The sequence below is a fragment of the Oryx dammah genome, unplaced genomic scaffold, assembly GCF_014754425.2.
Source record: "Oryx dammah isolate SB20612 unplaced genomic scaffold, SCBI_Odam_1.1 HiC_scaffold_21, whole genome shotgun sequence".
Taxonomy (NCBI): Eukaryota; Metazoa; Chordata; class Mammalia; order Artiodactyla; family Bovidae; genus Oryx; species Oryx dammah.
The window spans coordinates 12,395,475-12,422,352 of NW_024070205.1; the positions used below are offsets into that span (position 1 = coordinate 12,395,475).

A 26,878-nucleotide genomic window follows, 5' to 3' on the forward strand; every position below is an offset into this window, starting at 1 on the left:
GAATCGCGGGACCCGGGTCGCCCGCGCTCTCCGGGTGACCCGGGCCCGGCCGCAGGCGCGCGCGGGGGCGGCGGCGCCCCAGCCCAACTTGGCCTCGGCCTCGCCCTCTGCCCGGCCCGCGGGTGTCCCCTCCTTCCCGCGATTCCGTGTCTTCTCACGCTCCCCTCCTCCCTCCCCGCGTCCAGCCCTGGCTCTCCCCACCTTGTAAAACAAAGCCGGGGGAAAAAAAATGCCTGCCTGTGCAGCTCGGAGCGCGCAGCCCGTCTCTGAATAAGAAGTGAGTACAATGGCGTGTTGTTTGTAAAAGCTTCAAGTCCGTCTTTTTCCAAAAACAAACAAAAAAATTGTGAATGCTGCATGCCTCATGCTTCCCAGCGCCTCGCGGGAGAGAGCCGGCTATAGAGCAGGAGGTGAGACCCCCGGGTAGCCCCCCCCCCCCCCCATCTCCCGCCGCGCGTTTTCCGTCCCAGCCAGTCCCGGGAGGGTTGCAAAAGCCCCGCTGGCAGCACGCGGACGTTTTCCACCTTTCGTTTCCCGTCCAAGGTGCTGGATCGCAATCTGGGGTTGGAGGCAAATCTATCCCCGGATCCACTCCTGGCTGCTTCTCCCCACTCTCCCGCGGGTGCCTGGGCGTTTTGCATCTGTCTTGGGTGTAGGTTTGGGACACTTAGGGGAGTTTCCGAAGGAGGAGGGTCAGCTCTTGGGAGTCGCCCGACGGGTGACCCTGGTCACACTTGTTGCCCACAGCGCGGTGGCATAGGCAGTGGTGCTGAAAAAAAGCCCATTTCTCCTGGAATTGAGTCGTCAGTTGTGGCCGGGAGCGAAGAAGACAGACGTGGGTGCGGATGAGAGGCTAGGATTAAGCGGAGGCTGTGAGGTGCTGCAGGCAGAGAAGGGAGGGCGTGATGGTGCCCAGAGTGTGTGGAAGGGGTGAATGTTTGATTCCTTATTCTAAGGAGCTTCTCTTCATGATCATACATCAAACGACATGGAGATGGAAACCCAGAGGGTTCCCCATATTCGTGCGGAAAGACTGTTGTTTTTTATTTTGGTGTTTCACCAGGTTCTGCCCATTCTGTCTGCCAAATGTGCATTATATATATTTCTGCTAATTAAAAAGAAAAAGCAATAACTTAAAAGAATTAAAATACACCAGGAAATGTTTTAGCTTAATAATACACACAGTACACACAGTCTTAAAAAAAAAATCTCTTCCTTTTCCCCCTAATCATATAATATCTTAGTTTGGCATTGCAATTTAGGAGTGGGATTTGGAAGCATCAAGGAGGTAAACGGTCTTGGTGTTTTCCAGTGCTGCAGACAGGAAATCAGTGATGGGAAAAATCAGAAAGATGAGAAGAGAGCACAGAGAACTGGGGAGGAAAGGCTTGGACAGCTTCCTTCAGAGAGATAATGTGGAGTTTCTGAGTGATTTTCTGTTATTTTTGTTCCAAAGATGGCTTAATTTTAGATGATGACCTTTATTTTTCACTGAGACTCACTAAGCAGCTTGGAGGTGGGGTGAGGTGGCTAGACAGCAGATGACAGTAATTTCAGCTGTTATCAACATTTCTATTAAAATGTCTCAAAAAATTAAAGCCTTGAACACATGCTGTGCCATGCTTAGTTGATCAGTCGTGTGGGACTCTGTGGTCTACAGTCCAGACCCCGTGGACTGTAGCCATGAAACACATATCCAATGCTTATTTGAGATGAAGTTTCCTTTATGAATATCACATGTCAAAAGGTGTCTGCTAATTTGTAGTTTTATTTGAAGCAGGTGACTGTATCAGGAGGAAAATGTGTACATATCTGTGCATAGCAGGTTGAACCATTTGAAACTGCTGAAATGACCTGTACTTATGTGGAATCCCCACTTGGAGCCTAGGCTACAGTTACTTCATCAGGACCCTGACTTTCCTTCAAAGACGGAATCATTCAGAGTTATGCTGATTGAGGAGCGCTTTGTTACCTGCCATCATTACACAACACTCCTTACTTAGGTCTGGTGCTTCACATAGCTTTGTTTGCAAAGCTTCTTTCAGATGGGCAACAGATGATTTATTTTATGAACTCCAACTGTGGCGGTCCTACATTTAACTCACAGTGGTAGACAAGAGGGCCGAGTATGTAGTCATGTGAAAATTGACACTCTTTATTCCCTTCTTATTTTCAAGTAATTTCAGCTATCTGTATGATGTTTGGGTGCAGTTGCATAGGTATTTCTTATGTACTTACCTAAAAAGTGTTATTCAGATTGCTGCTGCTGCTGCTGCTGCTAAATCGCTTCAGTCGTGTCCGACTCTGTGCGACCCCAGAGACGGCAGCCCACTAGGCTCCACCATCCCTGGGATTCTCCAGGCAAGAACACTGGAGTGGGTTGCCATTTCCTTCTCCAATGCATGAAAGTGAAAATTGAAAGTGAAGTTGCTCAGTCGTGTCCGACTCTTTGAGACCCCATGGACTGCAGCCTACTAGGCTCCTCCATCCATGGGATTTTCCAGGCAAGAGTACTGGAGTGGGGTGCCATCGCCTTCTCCGGTTATTCAGATTAGGTTATAATTTTATTAAACACCAAAGTAATTTTGGGCTTCCCTCGTGGCTCAGCAGTAAAGAATCCACCTGCTAATGCAAGAGACGTGGATTCAATCCCTGGGGTTGGGAAGATCCTCTGGAGAAGGAAATTCCAGTATTCTTGCCTGGGAAATCCCATGGACAGAGAGGCCTGACCGGCCATGGAGTTGAAAAAAGTCAGACATGACTTAGCAACTAAATAACAACAACAACAACAAAGTAATTTTACTTATATTTGTATACTTTATAAAGTATACAAAGTATACTTTACTTGGATGGTAAATCAAGTATTCTGTCCGAGTTAATGATATTTTGAAGTGTCCCATCTTACAGACATTCTATTACCCCTTTTGGTTCAGTGTTGCCTTTCCAATCAAATACGCTGTAGTAAATGGCTTATTTTCCTTTTAGCAAGTGGAAGTCTAGTATCACTTGAATTTTCTAAAAATGAATCCATTAATGATATTTTGGAACAGCTGAGATAAATAATAAATGGATTTAGAGTCACCTCAGAGTATATGGGAATTTGTAAGAGAAACATAAATCCACTCTAATGGAGCAATTAGCTTTGTACAGAGCCTGTAGGTCTAAGGTGTGAGACAAGGTTTTAATTTTTTTTCCTTGATAATGTTCATTGTTGAAATGGAAAGAACATGTCATCTCTTGGCTGCACCTGTGATTGAGCCAGAATGGGTGACAATACTTTTGTTTTTCTTTTTTCAAGATATCAGAGATTGAATAACAAAATACAGAGAATACTTAATCATGAGTCCACTTTGGACACGGGCAAAAAGAAATGATAGAGCCATTGAGTGGTTTATTTGCCATCACGTTTTACCAGATAATTACTAATGTTTTACTTCGAGCAACAATGTCAGGAGTGCAAATTCACTTATAATACAGTCCCTTTATTGTAATGAATTTTTAGATAATTTGCTTGTGATATAGAGTGTTCTTGAGAACAGGAATAATACCTTAGCCTTCTTTATGAGCATTCAGATAGCTAGTTAAGTACCATCAACTCTTAGGAGTTCTGCAAATGTGTTCACTAGCACGTTAGACAGGTATACATTGTTAAATTAATTAGGAAGACTGCAGGCATTCTTTTATTCATTTTTTTTTTAAGGTTCTTGGCCCACCTCCTGTTTTTTTCCTCCTCCTATTGGAAACCCCAATAGTAGCAGAGAGCTGAGACCCACCCCCTTCTCCCTGAACCTCATATATGGTCCTGGATGCGACCTCATGGGCACACTTCTGGTTTAGGCTCTGGAGCTCTCACCAGGATAGCAGGCGGAGTCCAGACCACTTTTGCTGACCCCTCTAACCTCCCTTCTCTGTTGTTGGCAGTGGCGGCCCCTGATTTGCTGGATCCTAAGTCTGCTGCTCAGAACTCCAAACCCAGGCTCTCCTTCTCCACCAAACCCACCGTGCTTGCTTCCCGGGTGGAGAGTGACACGACCATCAATGTTATGAAATGGAAGACGGTCTCCACGATTTTCCTGGTGGTTGTCCTCTATCTCATCATTGGAGCCACCGTGTTCAAAGCCTTGGAGCAGCCTCACGAGATTTCCCAGCGGACCACCATCGTGATCCAGAAGCAGACGTTTATTTCCCAACATGCCTGTGTCAATTCAACCGAGCTGGACGAACTCATCCAGGTAAGGCACCCAGGAGTTGTTACTCCGTTTTCCCTGCGGGGAAGACAAGTAAGAAGAGGCAGTAACTCAGCATCTGCCTGTGGGGTCCTCTTCCTCTTTTCTCCTTAGCCTGGGCCTCTTTGGCCACCATTTCTTATTCTTGATATTGTGCTGCCTCTCTCTTCTATTGCTTGTCTTGTCTCTTCTCCTCCTTCTCCTTTATTTCTCCGTCTTGCTGCTCCTTCTCATCCCCTCCTGCCCTTGTGTTTCTCTCCTTCTTTCCTGTTGTCACATCCCTTCTTTCCGTTTGCCTTGTCTTGGAACTGCCAGTGAATGCCTGTGCACGTGGGGTCACCCTGCTGGAGGCCCTCAAGGCGAGAGGCCCCTTGCTGGCTGAGAAACTTGGCTGTGACGAATGAAGGGAAAACACGAGGCAGGAAAAGTGCAGTAATTGTGGCAGTGGCCGTGGTAGGAAAGAAAAGATGGGTTTGTGGTGCGACCCGCTTCAGGTGGGCACCCCTCATGGTCAACAAGCCGTAGCTCACTTCTTTAATCTCACCAAAGTATAACTCCAATAACTGGCTTTTTTAGGTGTCTGGGCAGAAGTGATTAATCATTGCTTCTCTAAACCCCAACTAAAAGCAATTTACTGCTAACACAGAAAAATGGAGTTTTTGAATAAAAAGTAATTTAATTTTAATTTACTCTATAATGGCAGAGTAGTATCCTTATGGAAAAACTTTTTTTTTTTTTTTTTTCAAAAAAATGTTAATCCCAAAATGATGTAAAAATTTCAGTTAGACTCCTTGGAGATGGCTATATTTTTGTTGTAGATTTCTTTTGTTTAAAAGAATACATTGGTCCAACCAAGAATCTTGGTCAAGATGAAAACCCTAGAATTTTATTTCAAGGAGAGATCTGACTGATAGTTGAACACATTTTAACGATATATATATTCATTTTTCTATGGAGCCTATTTTTCTTACCAGTTTTAAGTCAAATGAGATTGAAAACCATCTGTGAGTCATCAACTGAGCTGTTTCTTCCTCATGTTATGCTTGGTTTTTAACATCATTTGAGTGAGCTGGGATAGTCGATTGAGGGAAGAAATTATTAGTGATTTTTTTATCCAGTTTCTTGCTCTACGGCCTTTCTTCTCATATTCCCTCTTGCCATGGATCCCCAAATGTTACTTCTGTCTTTTATCACCCTATTTATAGAACACACACACAAGTTCTCATTCAAGTTTTGTTAAAAGCTATGAAAGCTAGTACGCTCTTTTCCTCATCTACCTCATTCAGCGCTTCTGCATCTCACCTATTGGACTTAAATTTTGGAAAGGTTCTTTAGCCACTAGATACTGAATTCCCTACTATTTGTAGATGATGGCACCATTTTCAGTATTGACAATGTACCTGCCAGAGAATATTGATTCAACCATCCCATTTCCTATTCCTGCATAAGATCATTTCCACTTCACTCTTGATTTGTGCATATTATCCGTAGTGGTACTAAAAGTCTTTGAAGAATCCCCACTTCCCTTGAGTTTTAGAAGAGCTCCTGGTTATTTTGGCAGAAGGAACATGAAGTTGTGGTAAAAATCTAAACTTTGGGATTGGATAAGATGTATTAAACTCCATTTGAGTACTTTACTAGAGGTGTTATCTTGAACAAGTAATTTTCCTCTCTAATTCTTAATCTGTCTAGAATGAAGGAAGAAAAGCTATCAAACAGGTTGCTGTGAGGAGTAATGAGATACTCCATGCAAGGCATTGAGATGCTCAAGAAGTGTTACGTTTGTTTGCTGTTGTTGTTATTTTTCCTTCCCTGCTTATCTTTTAATTGGGTGGAAGCATCTGTTTCAGGTAGTTGCATTCTTACCTTCTCCAGAGAGATTGTTTGTCTTTGGCAGAAAAAGAAAATGTTACTTTTTTTTTTTTTTGGAATAAACACAAATGGAGCTCAGTATATGGCCTAATTTTTATTTCTTTCTGCTATCCACAGGCAATCCATTTTAGCCTTATTGATATTCACTGCTGATTGAGTATTTTTGCTTCTCAAAAAATCTTAAGGATTTTGGTGCTTATTCAGTACTTTTAAATGCAGAGGTTGCATGTTATTTATAGTCATATCCATCACCTTTCTAACCCTGTGGTTTAAATAAATTGTTTTTCTCTCTTTGAATATAACTTCTTATCAGAGAAATCTTTGTAATGGCATGGCTCCAAGGGTCAAGATCAGTGTCTAAATAGGGAGGAAAGTGAATGAGCCAGGAATCGTATATTAGAATTACATTTCATTTGTGTGATTCTCATAAATTTCCAAGTGTTTTCCCCATGTTTGTTTTCCTTTTTACTCCTGCCTTAAAGCCTCATGAGTAGTCATATTAAGCAGTCATATTGCAGCTCTAAGGATTAGAAAACTAAGACACAGAAAGCCCCATTGACTTACTCTGGACAGTATCATTAGGATCAAAGTTCAGGTCTTCAGATCTGGTTTTATTCCTAGGCATTTGCACTCTTCCATGGCTTTCAGTGCTAAAGGTGAAACAGGTGATAGTAGTTCAGGCCTAGTGCTGATAGAGAAGGAATTCTGGATTCTTTTTGTAATGAGTGGGAAAGGAGGAGGAAGTGGATAGTAAGACAGTAAGACCAACATCAGTTAACCTTAGGTTACCTACAGTTAACCTAATCTTTGTTGTTATTGTTCAGTCACTAAGTCATGTCCGACTCTTTGTGACCCCATGAACTGCAGCATGCCAGGCTTCCCTGACCTTCACTATTTCCTGGAGTTTGCTGAAACTCATGTCCGTTCAGTCAGTGATGCCATCCAACCATCTCATCCCCTATCACCTACTTCTGCTCCTGCTCTCAGTCTTTCCCAGCATCAGGGTCTTTTGCAGTGAGTCGGCTCTGCCTCAAGTGGCAAAGTATTGGAACTTCAGCTTCAGCATCAATCCTTCCAGTGAACACCCAGGACTGATCTCCTTTAGGATTGACTGGTTGGATTTCCATGCAGTCCAAGGGACTCTCAAGAGTCTTCTCCAACACCACAGTTCAGAAGCATCATTTCTTTGAGGCTCAGCCTTCTTTATGGTCCAACACTCATATCCATACATGACTACTGGAAAAACCATATCTTTGACCAAATGGACCTTTGTCAGCAAAGTGATGATTTTTTTTTTCTATTAATTACATCTCTGAGTGGGCCATTGCAACCTCATTCCACGCGGCGGTTGTGTCACAGGGTAGCCTAGGCTTGGGGGCAGGGGGGAAGGGGAGATAGGGGGATGCCGCCTTAACACACATGAGAACAACTTCCTCTTCTCTTTTGATTCCCAACATGTGTGTTCCATCTAAGTGCTGTTTTTGGCACAGGCCCTCTAAGGCAAGATTGAGGTGGCGGCAGAGATATCAAGACAAAGAGATCTAGTCTGGGATGAAATACTTTGAAAACTTTGATTTTTCAACTTTCTTTACATTTGTTAGTTTGATATCAGTACAGAAAAATATATGGAAACATCTTTAAATTTCAAGAGTCATGAATACATTTATAATAGCCAAAATTTAATGAGTAATTTCTATGTGCAAGGCAATGTTCTAACTCTTTATATGTGTTATCTCCTTTAATTCTCTTAAACAACTCTATGAGGAATGTGCTTTATTATGTATATTTAACTTATGTGAAACTGAATCAGAAGGAGCTAATTTTCTAAAAGTTAGACTGTACTGTTAGTCAAAGCTAGATGGACAGACTCCAGAACCTATGCTTTTAGCTCTTGAATTTACTGCCTCTTAAAACAGGTAATAAGAATTAAAGTTTGCTGCAAAGTTCTCTATCATTTTATTTAGTAAAGTGTAATGAATATCAAATTATAGTCCTCTGTATGCAGTGATTTATATTCTATAACATAGCTTTCTCTCCATATACATAGAGAATATATAATCTGTATTTTAATATTCTTTTTGGACAACACTGTTTGAATGTTGTTGTAAGCCAGTAGAGACATAGTTATATTAGATATGTGAAAAAAAGTAAAAGTTTTAGTTACTCAGTCCTACTCTTTGGGACCCCATGGGCTGTAGCCCACCAGGCTTATCTGTCCATGAAATTTTTCAGGCAAGAATCCTGGAGTAGGTTGTCATTCTCTTCTCCTGGAGATCTTCCTGACCCAGGGATCAAACCTGGGTCTCCTGCATGGCAGGCAGATTCTTTACTGTCTGAGTTACAGGTTGTTGTTGTTCAGTTGCCAAGTTGTGTCCAACTCTGCTTAATCCCATGGACTACAGCACGCCAGGCATGTCTGTTCCTCACCATCTCCTGGAGTTTGCCCAGGTTCACGTCCATTGAACTGGTGATGCCATCCAACCATCTCATCCTCTGTTGCCCTCTTCTCCATCTGCCTTCATTCTTTCCCAGCATCAGGGTCTTTTGCAATGAGTCAGGTATTTGCATCAGGTGGCCAGAATATTACAGCTTCAGCTTCAGCATCAGCCCTTCCAAAGAGTATTCAGGTTTGATCTCCTTGCTGTTCAAGGGGCTTTCAAGAGTCAGCTCCAGCACCACAGTTCAAAAGCATCAATTTTGCAGCACTTAGCCAGAGAAGGCAACAGCACCCCACTCCAGTACTCTTGCCTGGAAAATCCCATGGATGGAGGAGGCTGGAAGGCTGCAGTCCATGGGGTTGCCAAGGGTCAGACACAACTGAGCAACTTCACTTTCACTTTTTGCTTTCATGCATTGGAGAAGGAAATGGCAACCCACTCCAGTGTTCTTGCCTGGAGAATCCCAGGGATGGTGGAGCCTGGTGGGCTGCCGTCTCTGGGGTCGCACAGAGTCGGACACGACTGAAGCGACTTAGCAGCAGCAGCAGCAACAGCCTTTATTGTCCAGCTCTCACATCCATATGTGACTACTGAAAACTTAAATTAGATGTATCTGGTTTTGATCTAGTTATTTCCATGTTTGCTGAATCAATTATGAGATTTAAAAAAAGGGCAAAATTTTTTGATCTATACATTGATTAAAAACTATTTCATGGGATATTTGACTTTTGTTTTACCATTTGAGCTCTACCCTCTGTGAGGTAGGTGAGGAAGGTATTCATTCTATCTGCTCTTTGGGTGAAGAAACAGACACATTTAACATGTGTAGGTCATGTAGTAGCCTCAGATCTAAGTCTTGGAGTTTTCCTGTTGGGGGGATTATATTCTCTGCATGGTTCCCTCCTTTCAGTTTTGTTCTTATGGATTCATTCAGTGGTGTTTATTGAGCACTTCCACCGTGTTGACCTTTGTGCTGGATATTGAGCCAAGTAAAGTGATGGAAATAACTTGGCTTCTCTTAAGATCCTCTCTCCTCCAGAGTCAATGGAGGAGACTGTTACGAACTTAATCAGGAGGTAAGTACTTACAGATTGAAGCTGAGCTGCTGAGGAAGAAATTAACCACCCAGTGAGAGTGGAGAAGACACAGAAGTAGTGAAAGGGAAACTGGATTTTCATTGTGGAATCAGAGCTCTCTGGAGGAAACCTGGGGATCAGCAGACGTTTGAGGCAGAAGGCATGGTGTAACTGGATTGTCCGGGTGTGAGGGGCGGCATTATGAGCAACTCCGGCAGAGCAGAGCAAGGCCTCTTGTTCCATATGAAGGAGGTGGGCTTTATCCGAGGCCTGGTCCCCTCCTTCTGGAGGAGGAGTGCCACCGAGGGCATTGGCTGGGTACCAGGGGATGCCTGGAGCTACCTGCCTTAGAATGCCAACAGACTAGACTTAAAAAAAAGAAAAACTTTGTTTTATATTAATTCTACTATCATTATTAGTTCACAAGTATTTATTAAATTCCTCTATGTGCATTGTCCCAGGCACTGAAACACAGTAGAGAATAAAACGTGAAAATTCTTGCTCTGGGTGAGCTTGCATTCTCCTAAGGGAAGAGAGTTTATTAGGGAGTGATAAGTCTCAAGAGAAAAACATAAGAGTGAAGAGGGATAGGAAATGTTGGATGGTCCTGGTGATGAATGTTAGATAAGGTCACTGAAGAAGCTTCATGGATAAGGTGACTTTTAATGAGGGAATTAACTCAGGGGCCATCTGGGGAATAACACTCAGCAGAGGGCTCAGCGTATCCCAGAGATGAGAGCGTCCCTTGCGTGCAGAGGAGCAGCTGGGATGCTGGGAGGGCATGGTAGAGAGGCATGTCAGGCAGGTATTGATGGCCAAGTCCTGTAGGGCCTTGATCATCAGGAGTTTGGCTTTTTTGGTACAGATGAGTGTCCTCTGGCGTGTGTTTCACCAGGATCCCTCTGGCTGCTGACTTGAAGATAGACTGCAGGAGGCGATGGGCAGAAACTGAGAAAGCTTATCAGGGATAAGGGGAGCTTGAAATACGGTGGTTGTGGTAAAGGTTGTAAGATATGGTTAGATTCTAGATATGGTTTGCAAGGCTAGCCAGTGAGACTTACTCACGGACAAGATGGGCAGGGCAAAGGTGAGGCGTTAAAGATAACCCCAATATTTTTGTCCTGAGGAACTAAGAGAAGGCAGTTTTCATTTTTCTGAGGTGAGGAAGGTGCTGGGGGAGCTTAGTTTGGGCTCTGAGAGTGTCCATTAGACAGACTTTGGTTACTGAAGAAGAGCTGTACGTGTGTGCACCCTAAGTCACCTCTGTCAGGTCTGACACTTGGCGACCCTGTGGGCCGTGGCCCGCCAGGCTCCTCTGTCCAGCTTCTCCAGGCAAGAATACTGGAGTGGGTTGCCATGCCCTCCTCTAGGGGATCTTCCCAAGCCAGGGACTGAACCCACCACTCTTATGTCTCTTGCATTGGTAGATGGGTTCTTTACCACTCGTGTCAAAGAAGGTTCATGGGACCCCCAGTAACAGTGCGGGAACATGGCTCAGTACTGCAGCGCCCACAGTCCATGCCAGGCCATACTCTTTCCTTGGATCAAGAACCCCCTGTGTGTGCTTAGAACGCCATGGGACCAGGAAGACCAAAACGGCATCTTGACTGGAGTTTCCCATCCCCTGCTGGCCACTTCAGCATTTTCTTGCCACATCGTCAGCCTCGGTGGCACCGCTTTCCAGGAGACTCTCTGAGACCAGGTGCAAATCATCTGTCACACTGTTATCCACAAATAAAGCCGACAAGCTGGTGCTCACCTCCCTGAAATGCCTCAAGCCGTGGTTATAAAACAGCACTCTTGATTGGTGTGTCTCATGCCTTTACCAGGGGACGGTGTTGTGTGGTTATTTTAGCCCAACGGCTCAGGCCAGTTCCTGCCCAGCCAACTTAAATCTGAGATGCCTGTGAGCACATCCCAGGGTTGATGTTGTGTGGGATGCTGGAGATGTGTTGGCCTTTGGGGGAGGGGTCAGGAGGAAGATACCTTTTGGAACTCATCTTTATGCCAAAACCATTTGAAGTCAAGACTTTGGATAAAATCACCTGGGGAATGGGTGTAGGTTGAGATGAGCAAAGATTATAGTAAACTCCCAGGAGAACGTCAACATGTCGAGGTTGCTAAGAAATAGATCCCAAATTTACGTGAATGATTGATTTACAACCTAAGATTTCAAGGATGTTTCCCTCATTTTAGCAACGTGTATCACCCCATTCCTCCACGGTTTCATGTTTCTTTGTGTAGGGACCCTTTAAAGAAACATGTAAAAAGTGGTCTCTAATCATGGGAGCCACTGAAAATGTTTGAATGGGGGAGCAATTATGTTTGGAACTGTGGCTCTCTTAATGGCAAATAGGATAGTTGGGCATATGAAAAATGCACTTAGACCTGATTGTATGTGGTGGTGAGTGATACTACATGGTTCTACATATAGTATTGTGATTCACACCATTCTGTATACAGTTAGGGTTAGGGTTAGGGTTAGGGTTGTATAAGCATCCAGGTATATAAAATATTTGGCTTCCGTTTAGGGGATGAACCCACTTCTCTTGCATCTCCTGCATTGGCAGAAGAAATCTTTACCACTTTACCACTGTGCCACCTGGGAAGCCCGATATATATTATACACACACACATATGTTCATCTTTGATCATTTTATTTATGGATACAGTATCATGTTGTCCAGAAAGCATCTAAAACGGCTGTCTTTTCTTTCGGATGAATTTTGACTTTAGAGCATGATTTTAACAAAAAAAATACCCCCCAAATATTTAAACATCCCATAAATACTTTTGGGTTAATCTCTGGAGAAGGCACTTTTAGATAGCATAATGTGTAAACTTCTAGTTGCTGTTCGTTGTTCAGTCATTCAGTGATGTCCAACTCTTTGTGACCCCATGGACTACAGCACACCAGGCTGTCCTTCACTATCTCCAGTTCGCTCAAACTCATGTCCATTGAGTTGATGATGTCATACAACCATCTCATCTTCTGCCATGCCCTTCTCCTTCTAGTAGCACGGATTATTTTACCAGAATATCTAGGAGTTATTTAAAAACCTGGGCTTCAAGGGTGAGGATTCCTCAGGAGCACTGTCTTCACAGTTATAAGAAGGAATAAGGTATCAAGGGTGATACAGAAGTCTTAAGGAAAACCTTGTCAATTTCCAGTTTTCCTGGGATTTCCTGGAATTCTGTCATTTGCTACTTTCTTAGTGAGATGTGTTTGCCTCCCATCTCTCCCTATATTTTAATGCTATCTTGACTTTCAGAGTGAAAGCATTGAAATGGAAAACTTTTTTTCCGTGTGTAAGTACATTAAGTAACAACTGAGATATTTTCATTCACTGTTTTCTAATTACACTTAAGTTTTTGTATAAAGCATAAAAGTAGTTGTCAGAAAAATATTTTATCTCCAAAGGATATATGAAAATTAAGTAGTTAATATTTGTTAAAAGATTAGTAAGGTACTATATGAATATTATATATCAATAAAATATGACCCAAACTGATATGATTAAAAAGGAATATTTTCAAATAATAATGGCATGATTTGATAGCTAGAATGGTTATTGGAGAACATGAGAAATTCTTTTGCAAATACATTGTAATACATTTAAAAATAGATTTTGGCTGACAATTTATTTGGGCTAAACTAAAAACATGACTTAAATGTAAAGCTCAAATAGTATTAGAGTGAAGCTTGACTAGAATATATCTGTCAATATCAATTATGATGGTGGCTGTAAAATTCTTAGAGTTGTATATCTACATTTTCATTTTGTCATATATTTGAATACTATTTTTCATGTTAAGACATATTATATTACTTAATTCACACAGCCCCTGACATGTATATTTTAGTTCACATTTGTACAATGAGGAAACTGAGGCACAGACAGATTAAGTGCCTTGTAGTTCAGGCAGAGACAGAATGGTACCTTGATTAGATTCTTCCTTGTGACTCCATCTCCAGGGCCTTTTGCTGAGATGGTTACTCAAGACTGTGTGTAGCATAATGTCTAGTGATAGTAAATACCCAATGAGTATTTAGTTCAAGGGTGGTGGACTATGTTGTGCTTAGTCACTCAGTTATGTCTGACTCTGCAACCCCATGGACTGTCGCCCCCCGGGCTCCTCTGTCCATGGGATTCTCCAGGCAAGAATACTGGAATGTGTTGCCATGCCCTCCTCCAGGGGATCTCCCCAACCCAGGGATCAAACCCAGGTCTCCCAAATTGCAGGCAGATTCTTTACTGTCTGAGCCACCAGGGAAGCCCAAAAATACTGGAGTGGGAAGCCTGTCCCTTCTCCAGACTTTCCCGACCCAGGAATCCAACCGGGGTCTCCTGCATTGCAGGTGGGTTCTTTACCAGCTGAGCTACCTTGGAAGCCCTAGTTCAAGAATACATCTTTTAAAGAAGTAATTTGATTTTGTTTGGTCAGGAAGCAGAGAGGTTATTCTTCATCATCCCCTTTTGTAGATAAGGAAACTGAGGCACAGAATGTCTAACTCCAGGTTACTCAGCCTTTTTTGGCTTAAGGTGCTGACAGTGGCGTAACGAGCATTAGAATTGCAGAGTTGTCCTTCTGGTGATTCTGTAGTTTGTTTCCATTGTTCCAAATGCCTTTTCGAAAGCAACATTATTTTCTTGTGTGTTCTCACCCTGGGCCCCGGTTTTATCCAGTCCTGCAAACTAAATCAGATTTCTGACTTGTGCACCAAGGATACACTGTCTTCATTTGAAGTTGCTAGTGCATCTGTGCACTCCATGCTGTACTTAGATCAGCAGCAGAAGGTACAGCAGGTCTGTAAGTGTGAAGGCAAGAGGTATGCTTGTGGAAAGCTAGAGTACAATTATAAGGCCACAACGAGCAGCTAAAATATAATGCAGAAACACGTGGTTGGGCGCAAGTCATGCTGAAGCCTGAGCAGGTGAGGTAAGTCAGGGAAGGTGATTTAGAGCTGGTGAATTCTTACCTGGAAGGAGGAGGTAGACAGAAGTGAAAAGTGGAAAAGCAGAGGGAAATAATTGCAAGAACAGACTAAGTTAACATTCTGTCTGTAGGATTATAGCACTTGCATCCCTTTCTTGATTTCTAACATTCACAATAGTATCTTGTACAAAATCCAGATGATTCCAGTAGATATCAAGAAGAAGGTAACAATCTGAAATCCTTCCCCCCAGAGTTGGCCAAGACCTCTCTTTAGGCATTATATACAAATGGAATAGACTGGTGTGTGTGTGTGTGTGTGTGTGTATGCACACATATGCGTATGTCCATGCAGAACTGTACACACAAGGGATCACATAGGCATGCCATTTTGCCATTTCTATTTTTTGCTCACCATTGTGTAGGGGGCAATTCAGGAATATTCCAAGTCTTCACGTTAGATTTCGTCTGAAGGGTTTTGACATAGAAGACCTAACACAGAGTGCTACCCGCCCCCCCAATGTCCCTTGTGGTGGGGGATTTAAATTCTCTTTTGGTCCTTTGGTCCAAATGCTGCTGCTGCTAAGTCGCTTCAGTTGTGTCCGACTCTGTGTGACCCCATAGACGGCAGCCCACCAGGCTCCCCCGTCCCTGGGATTCTCCAGGCAAGAACACTGGAGAGGGTTGCCATTTCCTTCTCCAATGCATGAAAGTGAAAAGTGAAAGTGAAGTCGCTCAGTCGTGTCTGACTCTTAGCGACCCCATGGACTACAGCCCACCAGGCTCCTCCGCCCATGGGATTTTCCAGGCAAGAGATGGTTCATTCTTTTCATAAGTAATGTGTAGAGGAAACTGAAGTATTGACTGAAGGGTTCGAGTACGGAGTATTGAAGAGTATGCCTGTGGCATTGCAAGAGAGAACTACTCCTCTCTTCCAGATCTTGGAGTAGTAGAACTGCTACATCCTGAAATGTTTTCATCTCAGGAAATGAACAATGGTTCTTTTTAGCCATTAAACTGGGAGCCTCTGGTCTAAACTCAGAGGCATGGCCCCATTCATTCCTATTTTGTTAATTTTAAGTATTCACATAGATTAGATAATATCCTTTTCAGTAAGGGAATGAGATGATGTTTTCTATCTTTTTCAGCTGTTTCCCTACCTTTTATTTTTATGAACATTTGAATAATAAAAATCTGTCATGGATCTAATATCCATAAGCTTCACTTATCTAAACTCTTTGAATTTAGCTGTATTTCATCCTATACCTTGTCTTGAAATATGTATTAGTTTCTATTCAATAAAGTTTTTCCTTTCATTTGCTCTTTTATAGAATTACATCCCTTAAGTTTTAAGCCATTTGCCTAGTGAATTTTGCAAACAAAGAAATGTAATTCCCTTCTAAAGAGAGGGACACTGTCTTTTTTATTTTCATCCCCTATCGCATCTAAATTCATTCTCACTCAGCTTGTATGCTTTTATAATTCTTGACGATGTGTCTTGGGTCTTTGACTTTCTGGTAGTCATGATTTTTCATCTTTTCCTTAGCTTACAGCGTCTCCTAGATGATTTTACTTTTCCTTTTTGAAGGATAAGCTAACATTTTGATAAGTGTCAATTAAATCTGTGGGCAGTATTCCAGAAGAGGAGGAATCATAATGTAGCACAAGAGTGGCTGTCGGTTTTGATTCTTTCTCTGTCCGTTTTTTCCCCTTCTGTTTTACTTCTGTTACCTGTCTAGTAATGCCTAGCGTTTGTATGCTGGCATTGTTGAATGATGCCTTCAGGCAAAGAATCGCAGTGACTTGAGGCTTCCTCTAGGTTACTGAAAACACTATTTGGAAAGGGTGCATGCATGCATGCTCATTTGCTCAGTCGTGTCCGACTCTGTGACCACATGGACTGTAGCCCATCAGGTTCCTCTGTCCGTGGGGTTTCCCAGGCAAGAATACTGAAGTGGGTTGCCATTTCCTCCTCCAGGGGATCTTCCCAACCCAGGGATCGAACCTGTGTCTCCTGCATTGGCAGGCCGATTCTTTACCACTGAGCCACCTTGGAAGCCCATTTGAAAAGGGCAACCTAGGTTATTTTCTCACAAGTCCATTAGTTTTCACTTGACAAGGATGAGCTTCAATTCTCATTCGTGTGCCTCTTCACCCAGGCATGCGAGATTTTAAAAATTTAATTGAACATCAGGCATTTCACAATCCTAAAGATCATAGTAGTACTTCCACACTTTGACATTTCCCTTTTTAGTGTAAAATTAAAACTGCAGAACAGATACCTTCAAACAGATTTAATCCTTTCAGATATATATTTATTGTATCTACATTTCTAAACTATTAAAGCCTTTCCTTTTAGATCTGTAACCAAATGTATGCATTTTTACAAAGAATGTTTGTTTCTCAGTCTTTAGTACATACTCTTCTTTTTATGACTTCTTACATTTTACTAATTAGTTTCTCTCTATGTCCTTATGTACTCCCGTATAATAGCTGTTTGATTGGTGAAGGCTACTTTCTTTATGCACAACTGCTTTATTTCCCCTCTATGATTAGTTATCTTGCATAGGTGTTCAAAAATATACTGTGCTTTCATTCTGTTCTGCTTTTAATTTTTCTCAGAAGACTCCAGTTTATTTAGAATTTGTTGTTATATGCGAGAGAGCTCCAATTAGTCCTCAGTCTATAATGATGTTTTGTGAAAGTGCCAATATTTGCAGAGTGTTAAGTTTAAAAATGGCTTCCCAGGTGGCTCAGGTAGATTAGCAGGTAAAGAATCTACCTGCTAATGCAGGAGACACAGGAGATGCAGGCTTGACCCCTGGGTTGGGAAGATCCCCTGGAAAAGGAAACGGCAACCTACTCTAGCAATCTTACCTAGAAAATCCCACAGAGAGAGGAGCCTCGCTGGCTACAGTCCATGGGGTCACAAAGAGTTGGACTTGACTTAGTTACCGAGCAGCAACAGCAGCAGCCAGCAAGCAAGTTTAAAAATATGTGCTGCTTTTTAGGGGTACCTAAGAAATCGCAACTTACCAGAAACTTATAGAAGTAAGTTATGTTCTCTGGTGGTGTGACCATGAAGGGAACTCTGGGCAATAAGTAAAGTGACGAATGTGAGCACTTTGGACAAGGTGAAGGACCACAGTAGACACTGTCATACAACCAGGTTAGTTGCAGTGGTGCACATTTCAGTAAAAAGAATTTTTAATTCTTAAATGTTCCCTTTTTAGGGTCCCCACATAGTTTCTTGGCTATTGTAAAACCTCTTTTCTCCAGTTATGCATCTATTGTTATTTTGCTAAAACTCACTTCGAGGAATATGGGGGGTCATCAGAACTCATAAGCTAAAACAGGGCATATTCCTTTTGGGCAAATGAAAAGTTCTCCTTTCCTGTCACTGTTATTCATATATATAGAGAGAGGGTGATTTAAAAACATTTGATTTAAGTGACAGATATGGTAAAAGGAGCTCCTCTCTCCTTGACACCATGTACATTTGGCCTAAGAGGACTCTAATGGTGCGAAGGAAGCAGAGTCTGAGATTCGTGGGTGAGGAGACACTGGCCTGTGTCTGTTTAGATATTTTGGTGTAGTTCTGAGAGCAGAGGTGCCTCGCTTCTCCTCCATGTTTGAAGGGGCATCCTTAGGGAGGTTTTGTGTTAACCAAGAGTCGCGTGTGTCTGTGGTTCTGTGTGTGTTTCCAATAAGGTGACAGTGTAGTCAGGATTCACTAACAGATTTCCAAGCAAGGCAAGGCCAAATGGGTTAGAAAGGAGAAGCATTGTTATTAGATGGTAGAGTTCTTATGTTTTATTTTCAGGGGGAATAAAGGGAAGGTCTTATTTTCTTTAAAATAGCCCTGGAGATGAATACAAATTATGTTCTTTAGTGGGCAGCGTATTTTCACATGGCAGCATCCAGATGTTTCTTGAGCAAAGAAGCAGCTGGTGAATATGGCAGAAATCTCCTTGGCTTTGACTTTAGAGCCTGCTCGGGCAATTGTGCCATTTTCTGGTAAAACAGAGTTTACAATGTTAATTGCATATCAGTCCATAAGGAAATTTAAAGGTTTCTGGGTGCAGTTCTGAAGATCTTGTTGGGTAAGGGAGGGGTTGGTGAGGAGTTCTCTGAACATCTGTTTTACCCTTGCTTCTCAGAAGGTGAGGCAGGCTGCTGCTCTTCTCCATCTGTCCCAGTGGATGCACAAATCAAGAACATATCAAAAATGGAGACATTTATTCCCAGGTTTTATGAAAAATTTTTATAAGACAGAATTATATTTTGATTAGTCAACTTATCACTCATATAGGAGAAAAAGAATTGATTTGTAGCATAGTTTTGTGAACTGGAATTTTTTTGACATTTGGGCACACACTGAACATCCTGAGTTCTCTCTTTCTGAATCCTCAGTTCAGTTCAGTCGCTCAGCTGTGTCCGACTCTTTGCGACCCCATGGACTGCAGCACGCTAGGCTTCCCTGTCTATCATCAACTCCCTGAGCTTGCTCAAACTCATGTCCATCGAATTGGTGATGCCACTGAATCCTCACTGGGAAATATTTTTGCATTCATCTGTCACGTTCAATGGAGAAGGCAATGGCACCCCACTCCAGTGCTCTTGCCTGGAAAATCCCATGGACAGAGGAGCCTGGTAGGCCGCTGTCCATGGGGTCGAGAAGAGTCGGACACGACTGAGCGACTTCACTTTCACTTTTCACTTTCATGCATTGGAGAAGGAAATGGCAACCCACTCCAGTGTTCTTGCCTGGAGAATCCCAGGGATGGGGGAGCCTGGCGGGCTGCCATCTATGGGGTCACACAGAGTCGGACACGACTGAAGTGACTTAGCAGCAGTAGCAGTCATGTTCAGACAGCATACCAGCTCTTAGAGACACCTGAAGTAACATGATGTAAAGATCTACCCATCTAAAGGAATTAGTTAAAATGCACTTGCATTCTGCAGCAGTGTTTTTTAAAAGCTGTGGTTTTAAGCAAGAGGGATCATCGACATAGAGCTATACTGACAGAGTGCTCTCTTGAAGCTGCTACACTAGTGGGAAGTGGCTGAGAATAAAGAAGCAGCTGAACAAGATAATTTCAGGAAGTGCAAATATTCTGAAGACCAAAGAATGACCCAGTGTGATAGGGGAAGGGCTCCTCTAGAAGGGCTGTGTTCAGATGAGTTTTCTCTGAGATGATGCCAATAAGATGAGGTTTGAATGAGGGAGTCAGTCATGTAGAGATCTTGGGAGGAAGTGTTCCAGGAGGAGTTGGCAGCAAATGCAAAGGTGAAGAGCATCCTTGGTGTGTCCTAGGACCTATGCAAGCACTGGCGTGGGTGGGCCATTGTTTGTGAGTTGAGGGAAGCCGGACAAAGCTTTCTGCTGCTGCTGCTGCTAAGTCGCTTTAGTCGTGTCCAACTCTGTGCGACCCCATAGACGGCAGCCCACCAGGCTCCCCCATCCCTGGAATTCTCCAGGCAAGAACACTGGAGTGGGTTGCCATTTCCTTCTCCAATGCATGAAAATGAAAAGTGAAAGTGAAGTCGCTCAGTCATGTCCGACTCTTAGCGACCCGTAAATGGTCTAGGTTTTACGTGCAATGGAAATCAACAAATAAAAAATTAAGAAAGAAACAAATGTAATTATGTCATAATAGTGCTAGGCAAATAATACAGTGATTTGTTAGGGAGATTTAATCAAATAAAATTTGAAAGATTAGTTGGATAAATTTTAATGAAAGTTGATTTTGTGAAGAATTTTAAGTAAGGGGGAACAAATGAGGTTTGGGCTAGTAGGAGAGGAGAAAGTCCTTCAGGAAGACATGTTAAAGGGTGATGATCCTGGTAATGTGTGTACTTTTGGGGAAGATAGGGGAGGACAGATGACTAAGGGTTCTGAAGCTGATACTAGATATTCAGCATAGTGTGTGTAAGATCCATTGGGAAGAAGATCATTTCAATGAGCAGAGTAATTGCTAGATGGTTTGTATGAGCTCTGTGTGGCAGAAGCCCTTTATTTTGTTTTTATTTTATCAAAATACATCATAATCTCTATTGTAAAATATAAGATGTATATTTATTGCTTAAAATTTTTTTTTATTTAAAACTTCCCACAATGGTGATATTTCTGGTCATGTTACAGCTTACATGCTACCATAAAAAATTGTATAATTACTTTTTCCTTGATAAATATCAATGTTCTTTTTTTTTTCCCTCTGGTTAATAAGTTCCAAAGCTTCACACCAGTTTTCATTTTTCATTTCTGGAAGATGTTTATCAGATGATGACATTTGGCTCCTAATTTGAGCAGGCCTGAAGAATCTATTTCTTGAGGTTCGTTTTAAATAAATTGGTTTAATTAAAATTGTGAATATTGGTATCATTCCTGGGACATATTTTTCGTGGACAGCCATACGGTGCTGTCTGTATGCATTATGCAAAAATAATGCAAAACTCATTTTTTTGATAAGACAAGACTTCCTGCTTTATTCTCCTTTTGTTAGTACCTCACGGTCTTATTATTTCTTGATCCATAGAGAACTTGTGTGTATGTTTGTATGTTTGTCTGTGTGTTTTATGCCCTGTGATTCTTCCCTTATGCAGGATTAAATTGCTTCAGATAGCCTTCTTCCTTGAGCAAAAAGAAAAAAAAAAGTTAATCTCATTATTAACCAAACTGCAATGTGTGTCTTTGAGTCTCAAAATACAGAGAACAAGCAAAAGTGGTAACTTTTATATCTGAAAGTCAGGGAATCTCTGAAAAACATCAGATTTTTCTAATAAAAAACATCAAATTTTTTCATAATGTATTTTGAATTAATTGCATACAACATTTTAAGGAATAAACTTGTTGAATTTGGAACTTGGAATCTACATTGCCTAGTCAAACTCTGTCATTTTAGAAGTAAACAACAAAAAAACAGTTCAATAATTTTTCTAAGAGCCTGCTACCAGTTAGGAACAGAACGATATTGGATCCATGAATTCAAACTCCCTAAAACTTTCCCCACCTCCCAATTTATCCTTTTTCTTTTTCTCTTATAAATATCAGCATCTTTCTAGGATCAGAGCTGATAGACTAACATTTTTTATTTTGTTGAAATAAATAATCCATATATTTTGCTTTTGCCCTCTGTTTCTAGTTTATTTATTTATTTTTTTAAATTAATTAATTTATTTATTTTTAATTTTTACTTTACAATTCTGTATTGGTTTTGGCATAGATTGACATGAATCCACCACAGGTGTACATGCGTTCCCAATTTTCATACAGATATGACTCATTATTTGCGCCTATCCATTGCTTACTGCCTCTTACAGAGTGAATGAATGAATGAGACTGTGATTTAAAATTGTATTTTATAATATGTAATTTTTATATCCTTATTGTCTCAGTTTACAATATATCATGAATCTATATCTATATCTCTCACTATAGGTTTATGAAATCCTTTTAAATGGCATTTTAGTATGCTATTTTATGGAAGTATCATACTCTGTTACGAGTATTCTCCTATTTCAGGGACTTCATCTTTTATTATTATTTCTTTATTGTAGTAAAAAGCACATAGCCTGAGATCTGCCCAGTTAACCAATTCTTAGATATGAAGTGCAGTGTTGTTAACTGTAAGTACAGTGTTGTTCAGCAGACCGCTGAGCTCTTGCGTCATGTGTGACTGAGGCTCTGTATCTATTAGAAAAGCACCTGCACTTGTCCCCTCCCCCAAACCCTGACATCACCATCCTACTTTCTGCTTCTGTTGTTTGACTACTTCGGATACCACATGTAAACGGAATCGTGAAGTATATGTCCTCCTGTGACTAGTTCATTTAACTTAGTGTAATGTCCTCAAGTTTCATCCAAGTTGTTGCATGTGAAAAAAAGCCTTTCTCTTTGAAGGCTGAATAATATTTCATTGTATGTGTATACCACTTTATCCCGTTATCCATTCCTCCATTGATTGACATTTAGATTGTCTTCACCTCTTGACTCTTGTGAACAATGCTACGATGGCTAGCATCATCTTTGAGAAACTGTTTTGTATTGCTTTGGTTGAATATTCAGAGGTGGAATAACTGGATCATAAGCTAGTTCAGTCTTTACTTTTCGAGGACTATCCATACTATTCCCTATAGTAGCTGCACCGGCACTGTCTTACATTCCCACCAAAAGTGCCCAAGTGTTGCAGTTTCTCCACATTACTGGCAACACTTTTTTTTGTTCTGTTTTTTTGCTTGTTTGTTTTATAATGGCCATCCTAACAGGTGTGAGCTTATATTTCATTGTAGTTTTGATTTGAATTTCCATGATGAGTAGTGATGGTGAGCATTTTTCATGTTATCTCTTAGCCATTTGCATATCTTTTCTGGGAGAATGTCTGTTCAAGTTTTTTGCTTACTTAAAATATTTAAATTTATGTATTTATTTTGCTATTCAGTTGTAGGAGATCCTTATATATATTGGACATTTACCCCTTATCAGATAAACAGTTGGCAGATATTTTCTCCCATTATGTAGGTTGCCTTTTCACTCTGTTGATTGTTTCCTTTGCTGGGCAGAACATTTTTAGTTTGATGAAGTCCCACCTGTGTATTTTTGTCTTGTTGCTAGTGCTTTTGACAACATGCCAAGAAATCGTTGCCAAGACCAATTTTATGAAGTTTGTTCCCTGTGTTTTATTCTAACAGTTTTATAGTATCAGGTCATATGTTTAAGTCTTTAATCTATTTCAAGTTGATTTTTATGTATGATGTAAGATAAAGTTCACTTTCATTCTTTTGCATGTGAGTATCCAATTTTCCCAGCACCATTTGTTGAAGAGACTATATTTTCCCTGTTTGTGGTCTTGATACTCTTGTGGAAGATCATTTGACCATGTACTTGCTGTGCTGTGCTTAGTTGCTCAGTCGGGTCCAATTCTTTGTGATCCCATGGACTATAGCCCACCAGGCACCTCTGTCCATGGGGTTTCTCAAGGCAAGAATACTGGAGTGGCTTGCCATGCCCTCCTCCAGGGGGTCTTCTCAACTTAGGGATTGAACCCAGGCCTCCTGCATTGCAGGCAGATTCTTTACTGTCTGAGTCATCAGGGAAGCCCAAGAATACTGGAGTCGGTAGCCTAACCCTTCTCCAGGGGATCTTTCCAATCTACTAATCGAACCAGAGTCTCTTGCATTGTAGGCAGATTCTTTACCAACTGAGCTACCAGGGAAGCTCTTGACCATGTATGTGTGGATTTATTTCTGGGCTCTCTCTTCTGTTCTGCTGTCTATATGTCTGTCTGTATGCCAATACTATACTGTTTTGATTAAGTAGCTTTGTAATATATTTTGAAGTTAGGAAATGTGGGGCCTCCAGCTTTGTTCTTTCTGAAAATTGCTTTGGACATCTGAGGTCCTTTTTAGTTCCATGTGAATTTTAGAATTAAAAAAAAAAATTCTGCAAAATGTAAAATACCAAGTTCAATAGGATTGCATTGACTCTGAAGATAATTTTGCATAGTATGGACATTTCAATGATATTAAGTCTTCTAATATATGAACACAGGGGTGTATTTCCATTTATTTCTGTTTTCTTTAATTTCTTTCAGCAAATTTTGTGATTTTCATTATACAAGTCATTCGTCTGCTTGGTTAAGTTTATTTCTAAACATGTATCCATTTTGATGCTATTATGAATAAGAATTGGTTGTCTTTTTGTGCATTAACATTTTTATAGTTATAGTTATTTTTATACTCTTGTATTTTGACTTCTATATCAGAATTAAAATAATTTATACACCACCTTAACAGTTCAACAATATTCTATATTTGTTTATCTGTTTACCTTTAATAATGAAGTCTATGCTTTTATGTGCTGTCTTGCTGATCTCTAGCATCCTTTCACTTCAACTTGAAGGATTCCCTTGACATTTCTTTTAAAGCAGGCTAGCTACCCTAATACCAAAACCTGACACAGATCCACAAAAAAAGAAAACTACAGGCCAATATCACTGATGAACATAGATACAAAAATCCTTAACAAAATTCTAGCAATCAGAATCCAACAACACATTAAAAAGACCATACATCATTACCAAGTGGGCTTTATCCCAGGGATGCAAGGATTCTTCAATATCCACAAATCAATCATTGTAATACACCACATTAACAAATTGAAAAATAAAAGCCATATGATTATCTCAATAGATGCGGGGAAAGCCTTTAACAAAATTCAAAATCCATTTATGATAAAAACTCTCCAGAAAACAAGAATAGAAGGAACATACCTCAACATAATAAAAGCTATATATGACAAACCCACAGCAAACATGATCCTCAATGGTGAAAAATTGAAAGCATTTCCCCTAAAGTCACAAACAAGACAAGGGTGCCCACTTTCACCACTACTATTTTTGGAAGTTTTTGCCACAGCAATCAGAGCAGAAAAAGAAATAAAAGGAATCCAAATTGGAAAAGAAGTAAAACTCTCACTGTTTGCAGATGACATGATCCTCTATATAGAAAACCCTAAAGACTCCACCAGAAAATTACTAGAGCTAATCAATGACTATAGTAAAGTTGCAGTATATAAAATCAACACACAGAAATCCCTTGCATTCCTATACACTAATAATGAGAAAATAGAAAGAGAAATTAAGGAAACAATTCCATTCACCATTGCAACAAAAACAATAAAATACTTAGGAATATATCTCCCTAAAGAAACAAAAGACCTAACTATAAAACGCTGGTGAAAGAAATCAAAGAGGACACTAATAGATGGGGAAATACACCGTGTTCATGGGTTGGAAGCATCAATATAGTGAAAATGAGTATACTACCCAAAGCAATCTAAAGATTCAATGAAATCCCTATCAAGCTACCAGCGGTATTTTTCACAGAGCTAGAACAAATAATTTCACAATTTGTATGGAAATACAAAAATCCTCGAATAGCCAAAGCAATCTTGAGAAAGAAGAATGGAACTGGAGGAATCAACCTGCCTGATTTGGCTCTACTACAAAGCCACAGTTATCAAGACAGTATGGTACTGGTACAAAGACAGAAATATAGATCAATGGAACAAAATAGAAAGCCCAGAGATAAATCCATGCACCTATGGACACCTTATCTTCGACAAAGGAGGCAAGAATATACAATGGAGAAAAGACAAACTCTTTAACAAGTGGTGCTGGGAAAATTGGTCAACCACTTGGAAAAGAATGAAACTAGAACACTTTCTAACACAAAAATAAACTCAAAATGGATTAAAGATCTAAACGTAAGACCAGAAACTATAAAACTAGAGGAGAACATAGGCAAAACACTCTCCGACATAAATCACAGCAGGATCCTCTATGATCCACCTCCCAGAATATTGGAAATAAAAGCAAAAATAAACAAATGGGACCTAATTAAAATTAAAAGCTTCTGCACAACAAAGGAAACTATAAGCAAGGTGAAAAGACAGCCTTCAGAATGGGAGAAAATAGTAGCAAATGAAGCAACTGACAAAGAATTAATCTCAAAAATATACAAGCAACTCCTGCAGCTCAATTCCAGAAAAATAAATGACCCAATCAAAAAATGGGCCAAATAACTAAACAGACATTTCTCCAAAGAAGACATACATATGGCTAACAAACATGTGAAAAGATGCTCTGCTAAGTCACTGCTGCTAAGTCACTTCAGTCGTGTCTGACTCTGTATGACCCCATAGACGGCAGCCCACCAGGCTCCTCTGTCCCTGGGATTCTCCAGGCAAGAACACTGGAGTGGGTTGCCATTTCTTTCTCCAATGCATGAAAGTGAAAAGTGAAAGTGAAGTTGCTCAGTCGTGTCTGACTCTTCATGACCCCATGGACTGCAGCCTACCAGGCTCCTCTGTCCATGGGATTTTCCAGGCAAGAGCACTGGAGTGGGTTGCCATTGCCTTCTCCACTCATTATCAGAGAAATGCAAATCAAAACCACAATGAGGTACCATTTCATGCCAATCAGAATGGCTGCTATCCAAAAGTCTACAAGCAATAAATGCTGGAGCAATAAATGCTACCTCTTCACTGTTGGTGGGAATGCAAACTAGTACAGCCACTCTGGAGAACAGTGTGGAGATTTCTTAAAAAACTGGAAATAGAACTGCCTTATGACCCAGCAGTCCCACTGCTGACACTGAGGAAACCAGAATTGAAAGAGACACATGTACCCCAATGTTCATCGCAGCACTGTTTATAATAGCCAGGACATGGAAGCAACCTAGATGTCCATCAGCAGATGAATGGATAAGAAAGCTGTGAAGTATTATTCAGCCATTAAAAATAATACATTTGAACCAGTTCTAATGAGGT

General features: G+C 40.9%; 1 protein-coding gene across 2 annotated transcripts in view; it reads left to right on the plus strand.

Annotated features, from left to right (window-relative positions):
• The first annotated feature begins 109 nt into the window (after window positions 1-109).
• KCNK2 (potassium two pore domain channel subfamily K member 2) overlaps window positions 110-26,878 on the plus strand; it is a 142,803-nt gene continuing 116,034 nt past the window's right edge. The window contains exons 1-2 of one of the 2 annotated variants that reach the window (XM_040263174.1): window positions 110-274; window positions 3,922-4,232. In XM_040263174.1, coding sequence (XP_040119108.1) covers window position 274; window positions 3,922-4,232 — 312 coding nt within the window. In that variant the 5' untranslated portion in view covers window positions 110-273. Of the gene's footprint in view, window positions 275-299; window positions 411-3,921; window positions 4,233-26,878 lie in introns of those variants that run through there. The other variant, XM_040263172.1, reaches the window with a different exon arrangement.